General features: G+C 66.3%; 1 protein-coding gene across 1 annotated transcript in view; it reads right to left on the bottom strand.

Annotated features, from left to right (window-relative positions):
• The window catches only part of ANKS1A (ankyrin repeat and sterile alpha motif domain containing 1A), a 29,770-nt gene extending 25,784 nt beyond the window's left edge, over positions 1-3,986 (bottom strand). Inside the window, exon 1 of the mRNA XM_075615392.1 lies at positions 3,975-3,986. Coding sequence (XP_075471507.1) covers positions 3,975-3,986 — 12 coding nt within the window. The remainder of the gene's footprint in view (positions 1-3,974) is intronic.
• Positions 3,987-6,317: the final 2,331 nt, after the last annotated feature.

Genomic DNA, 6,317 nt, shown 5'->3' with positions numbered 1-6,317 from the left:
CCCTCGCCCCTCTTCCCCCCCCTCCCTCACCCCTCTTCCCCCCCCCTCGCCCCTCTTCCCCCCCCCCTCGCCCCTCTTCCCCCCCCTCCCCTCACCCCTCTTCCCCCCCTCCCTCACCCCTCTTCCCCCCCCTCCCTCGCCCCTCTTCCCCCCCCTCCCTCGCCCCTCTTCCCCCCCCTCCCTCGCCCCTCTTCCCCCCCCTCCCTCGCCCCTCTTCCCCCCCCTCCCTCGCCCCTCTTCCCCCCCCTCCCTTGCCCCTCTTCCCCCCCTCCCCTCGCCCCTCTTCTCCCCCCCTCCCTCGCCACCCCTCCCTCGCCCCTCTTCCCCCCCCCCCCTCCCTCGCCCCTCTTCCCCGCCCTCTCCCCCCTCTCCCCTCTTCCCCCCCCCCTCGCCCCTCTTCCCCCCCCCCTCGCCCCTCTTCCCCCCCTCGCCCCTCTTCCCTCCCTCCCTCGCCCCTCTTCCCCCCCTCCCTCGCCCCTCTTCCCCCCCCCTCCCTCGCCCTCTTCCCCCCCCTCCCTCGCCCCTCTTCCCTCTTCCCCCCCCCTCCTCGCCTCTTCCCCCCCCTCCCTCGCCCCTCTTCCCCCCCCCTCGCCCCTCTTCCCCCCCCCTCGCCCCTCTTCCCCCCCCCTCGCCCCTCTTCCCCCCCCCTCGCCCCTCTTCCCCCCCCTCCCTCGCCCCTCTTCCCCCCCCTCCCTCGCCCCTCTTCCCCCCCCTCCCTCGCCCCTCTTCCCCCCCCCTCCCTCGCCCCTCTTCCCCCCCCCTCCCTCGCCCCTCTTCCCCCCCCCTCCCTCGCCCCTCTTCCCTCCCCTCCCTCGCCCCTCTTCCCCCCTCCCTCACCCCTCTCTCCCCCCCTCCCTCGCCCCCCCTCCCTCGCCCCCCCTCCCCCCCCTCCCCCCCCCTCCCTCGCCCCCCCTCCCTCGCCCCTCTTCCCCCCCCTCCCTCGCCCCTCTTCCCCCCCCCTCCCTCGCCCCTCTTCCCCCCCCTCTCCCCTCTTCCCCCCCCTCTCCCCTCTTCCCCCCCCCTCGCCCCTCTTCTCCCCCCTTCCTCGCCCCTCTTCCCCCCCTCCCTCGCCCCTCTCCCCCCCCTCCCTCGCCCCTCTCCCCCCCCCTCCCTCGCCCTCTTCCCCCCCCTCCCTCGCCCTCTTCCCCCCCCTCCCTCGCCCCTCTTCCCCCCCCTCCCTCGCCCCTCTTCCCCCCCTCCCTCGCCCCTCTTCCCCCCCCCCTCGCCCCTCTTCCCCCCCCCCTCGCCCCTCTTCCCCCCCCTCCCTCGCCCCTCTTCCCCCCTCCCTCGCCCCTCTTCCCCCCCCTCCCTCGCCCCTCTTCCCCCCCCTCCCTCGCCCCTCTTCCCCCCCCTCCCTCGCCCCTCTTCCCCCCCCTCCCTCGCCCCTCTTCCCCCCCCTCCCTCGCCCCTCTTCCCCCCCCTCCCTCGCCCCTCTTCCCCCCCCTCCCTCGCCCCTCTTCCCCCCCCCTCCCTCGCCCCTCTTCCCCCCCCTCCCTCGCCCCTCTTCCCCCCCCCTCCCTCGCCCCTCTTCCCCCCCCTCCCTCGCCCCTCTTCCCCCCCCTCCCTCGCCCCTCTTCCCCCCCTCCCTCGCCCCTCTTCCCCCCTCCCTCGCCCCTCTTCCCCCCCTCCCTCGCCCCTCTTCCCCCCCCTCCCTCGCCCCTCTTCCCCCCCTCCCTCGCCCCTCTTCCCCCCCTCCCTCGCCCCTCTTCCCCCCCTCCCTCGCCCCTCTTCCCCCCCCTCCCTCGCCCCTCTTCCCCCCCCTCCCTCGCCCCTCTTCCCCCCCCTCCCTCGCCCCTCTTCTCCCCCCTCCCTCGCCCCTCTTCTCCCCCCTCCCTCGCCCCTCTTCTCCCCCCCTCCCTCGCCCCTCTTCTCCCCCCCTCCCTCGCCCCTCTTCTCCCCCCCCTCCCTCGCCCCTCTTCTCCCCCCCTCCCTCGCCCCTCTTCTCCCCCCCTCCCTCGCCCCTCTTCTCCCCCCCTCCCTCGCTCCTCTTCTCCCCCCCTCCCTCGCTCCTCTTCTCCCCCCCTCCCTCGCTCCTCTTCTCCCCCCCTCCCTCGCTCCTCTTCTCCCCCCCTCCCTCGCTCCTCTTCTCCCCCCCTCCCTCGCCCCTCTTCCCCCCCCCTCCCTCGCCCCTCTTCCCCCCCCCTCCCTCGCCCCTCTTCCCCCCCCCTCCCTCGCCCCTCTTCCCCCCCCCCCTCCCTCGCCCCTCTTCCCCCCCCCTCGCCCCTCTTCCTCCCCCCTCTTCCCCCCCCTCGCCCCTCTTCCCCCCCTCGCCCTTCTTCCCCCCCTCGCCCTTCTTTCCCCCCCTCGCCCCTCTCCCCCCCCTCCCTCGCCCCTCTCCCCCCTCCCTCGCCCCTCTCCCCCCTCCCTCGCCCCTCTTCCCCCCTCCCTCGCCCCTCTTCCCCCCCCCTCGCCCCTCTTCCCCCCCCCCCTCGCCCCTCTTCCCCCCCCTCCTCGCCCCTCTTCCCCCCCCTCCCTCGCCCCTCTTCTCCCCCCTCCCTCGCCCCTCTTCTCCCCCCTCCCTCGCCCCTCTTCTCCCCCCTCCCTCGCCCCTCTTCTCCCCCCCTCCCTCGCCCCTCTTCTCCCCCCCTCCCTCGCCCCTCTTCTCCCCCCCTCCCTCGCCCCTCTTCTCCCCCCCTCCCTCGCCCCTCTTCTCCCCCCCTCCCTCGCTCCTCTTCTCCCCCCCTCCCTCGCTCCTCTTCTCCCCCCCTCCCTCGCTCCTCTTCTCCCCCCCTCCCTCGCTCCTCTTCTCCCCCCCTCCCTCGCTCCTCTTCTCCCCCCCTCCCTCGCCCCTCTTCTCCCCCCCTCCCTCGCCCCTCTTCCCCCCCCCTCCCTCGCCCCTCTTCCCCCCCCCTCCCTCGCCCCTCTTCCCCCCCCCTCCCTCGCCCCTCTTCCCCCCCCCCTCCCTCGCCCCTCTTCCCCCCCCCCTCCCTCGCCCCTCTTCCCCCCCCCCCTCGCCCCTCTTCCTCCCCCCTCTTCCCCCCCCTCGCCCCTCTTCCTCCCCCTCTTCCCCCCCCTCGCCCCTCTTCCCCCCTCGCCCTTCTTCCCCCCCTCGCCCTTCTTTCCCCCCCTCGCCCCTCTCCCCCCCCTCCCTCGCCCCTCTCCCCCCTCCCTCGCCCCTCTCCCCCCTCCCTCGCCCCTCTTCCCCCCTCCCTCGCCCCTCTTCCCCCCCCCCTCGCCCCTCTCCCCCCCCTCCCTCGCCCCTCTCCCCCCCCCTCCCTCGCCCCTCTTCCCCCCCCCACCCTCGCCCCTCTTCCCCCCCCCTCCCTCGCCCCTCTTCCCCCCCCCTCCCTCGCCCCTCTTCCCCCCCCCTCCCTCGCCCCTCTTCCCCCCCCCTCCCTCGCCCCTCTTCCCCCCCCCTCCCTCGCCCCTCTTCCCCCCCCCCCCCCTTCCCCCCTCGCCCCTCTTCCCCCCCCCCTCCCTCGCCCCTCTTCCCCCCCCCCTCCCTCGCCCCTCTTCCCCCCCCCCTCCCTCGCCCCTCTTCCCCCCCCCCTCCCTCGCCCCTCTTCCCCCCCCCCTCCCTCGCCCCTCTTCCCCCCCCCCTCCCTCGCCCCTCTTCCCCCCCTCCCTCGCCCCTCTTCCCCCCCTCCCTCGCCCCTCTTCCCCCCCTCCCTCGCCCCTCTTCCCCCCCTCCCTCGCCCCTCTTCCCCCCCTCCCTCGCCCCTCTTCCCCCCCTCCCTCGACCCTCTTCCCCCCCTCCCTCGCCCCTCTTCCCCCCCACCCTCGCCCCTCTTCCCCCCCACCCTCGCCCCTCTTCCCCCCCACCCTCGCCCCTCTTCCCCCCCACCCTCGCCCCTCTTCCCCCCACCCTCGCCCCTCTTCCCCCCCCTCCCTCGCCCCTCTTCCCCCCCCTCCCTCGCCCCTCTTCCCCCCCCTCCCTCGCCCCTCTTCCCCCCCCTCCCTCGCCCCTCTTCCCCCCCACTCCCTCACCCCTTTCCCCCTCCCTCACCCCTTTCCCCCTCTCCCATTTCCTCAACCCTCTCCCCCATTTCCTCAATCCTCTCCCCCTTCCCTCCTCCTGAACCTCTTCCCCCTCCACCCTTTCCCCCTCCACTCCTTCTCTCTCCACCCTCCCCTTTCCCCCTTGCGTCCTCTTCTCCCCATTCCCCCCTTCACTTTCCCTCTTCCCTCACATTTCTTCTCTCCTCTCCCCCTGCCCTCCCCACCCGTCCTCTCTAACCCCTCCCCACCCTCTCTTCCTTTTCCCTCCCCACCCCCTCCCTCTCCCCTCTGCCTTCCCCATCTCCCCACCCCCTTCCCCCTCTCCCCACCCCCTTCCCCCTCTCCCCACCCCCTTTCCTCTACCCCCTTCCCCCTCTCCCCTACCCCCTTCCCCCTCTCCCCACCCCCTTCCCCCTCTCCCCACCCCCTTCCCCCTCTCCCCACCCCCTTCCCCCTCCCTTCCCTCTCCCTTCCCTCTCCCCCTTCCCCTCCTCCACCCCCTTCCTCACTCATCTCCCCCTTCCTCATTCCTCTCCCCCCCCCCCCCTGTATCCCCTCAGACCGCCCAGGCCTCATGAACCCCTCTCAGGTGGAGGACATCCAAGAGGGAATTCTGAGCGCTCTCGCACGCCACTTACAGACGTCTCACCCCGACGCTCCCTTCCTCTTCCCAAAACTCCTGCACAAGATGGCCGACTTGCGTCAGCTGGTAACTGAGCACGCAGAGCTTGTTCAGAGCATCAAACGCACGGAGAGCAGCACAGCTCTGCACCCTCTACTGCAGGAGATCTACAGGGACATGTACTGAGGGTGTGAATATATATGTGTGTGTACATATATATATATATATATAAATACATATACAGCACTGCCAATGTCCTAAGGACAATTACGTGCATGGTCAAATTCATAATAGCAAGTGAAAAAAATGACAGTCTCCCAATAACCAGCACTGAGAACAAATATGTAGAAAAAGTATACATTTCTGGGTCACATATCCCAGGGGTGGTCAACTCCCGTTCTCAAGCAACCCCCCCCCCCCCCCCCCCCAACAGGTCAGGTTTTCATGATATCTCTACTTCAGCACAGGTGGCTCAATCAGAGGCTCAGTCTCTGACTGAAGCTGGGATATCCTGAAAACATGACCTGTTGGGGGAGTGGGGGCTTGGAGACTGGAGTTGAGCACCCCTGCCATATCCAATACAGGTTACATACCTGCTGTTTCAGACTCTAGTGGGACCTACTCCAGAACCCCCCTCCCCCCCCCCCCCTCCCAAAATGCTGATCATGACGGATCTTTCAAAAAACAACCAAATCAGATACAGTATGTACTGTAGATAAGGTAGGGTGTTAAAAGTGTTAGAAGCCATTGGAGGGTGACAAGGAATGGTATGGAGGGGAGGGGGGTGATGGGGGAGAAGGTGTGAATAAGAATAGAGGCAGGCAGGATATTTACAAACAATTTTGATAGGTTGTGAGAATCCGCATTAAGTCCGTTGGTTTTGGTGTCAGAGTCTTATCATTCGGAGTTCAAATGTTTTCCGTTCTTGGGTGCATTTAAACATTCCATTATCAAAATCCTTAATGGAATGTTTAAAAGCACCCAAGAACGGAAAACATTTGAACTCAGAATGATAAGACTCTGACACCAAAACCAACGGACTTAATGCGGATATGCGGTTTCTCACAACCTATCAAAATTGTTTGTAAATATCCTGCCTGCCTCTATTTTATTCACACCTTCTCCCCCAGCATCCCCCTCCCCCTCCATACCATTCCTTGTCACCCTACAATGGCTTCTAACACCCTACCTTATCTACAGTACATATCTGTGGGGTTTTTTCTACACAGTTTTAGCCATAGATTCCTTTGTATATCAGTATTGCGACCTGAGGAAGAGAGGAGTACTCTCGAAAGCTTGTCCTATGTCATAAATTGTTAGTCCAAAGAAAAAAAGGTATCACCTAATACTGAAGAACTCATTTATTCTGAAATATATATATATATATATATATATATATATATATATATATATATGTAGAGGTATCAGTACCGTGTTAGCCGAGCTTCAATAATCAAAAAATAAATAGATGATACCGTTCTGTGGCTAACGAAATGCTTTTATTTGTGCGAGCTTTCGAGATACACTGATCTCTTCTTCTTCATTGTAACATCGCCGGAAGAAGAGATCAGTGTATCTCGAAAGCTCGCACAAATAAAAGCATTTCGTTAGCCACAGAACGGTATCATCTATTTACTTTTTGATTTTATATATATATATATATATATATATATATATATATATATACACATACAGCGCTCCGCTACTTCAGGTATATACCCCCTGGATGTCCTGTGACCCCTTTAAAAATGTGCTG

The sequence above is a fragment of the Ascaphus truei genome, chromosome 9 (assembly GCF_040206685.1).
Source record: "Ascaphus truei isolate aAscTru1 chromosome 9, aAscTru1.hap1, whole genome shotgun sequence".
Taxonomy (NCBI): domain Eukaryota; kingdom Metazoa; phylum Chordata; class Amphibia; order Anura; family Ascaphidae; genus Ascaphus; species Ascaphus truei.
This window is presented reverse-complemented; position numbering and strand designations above follow the sequence as displayed.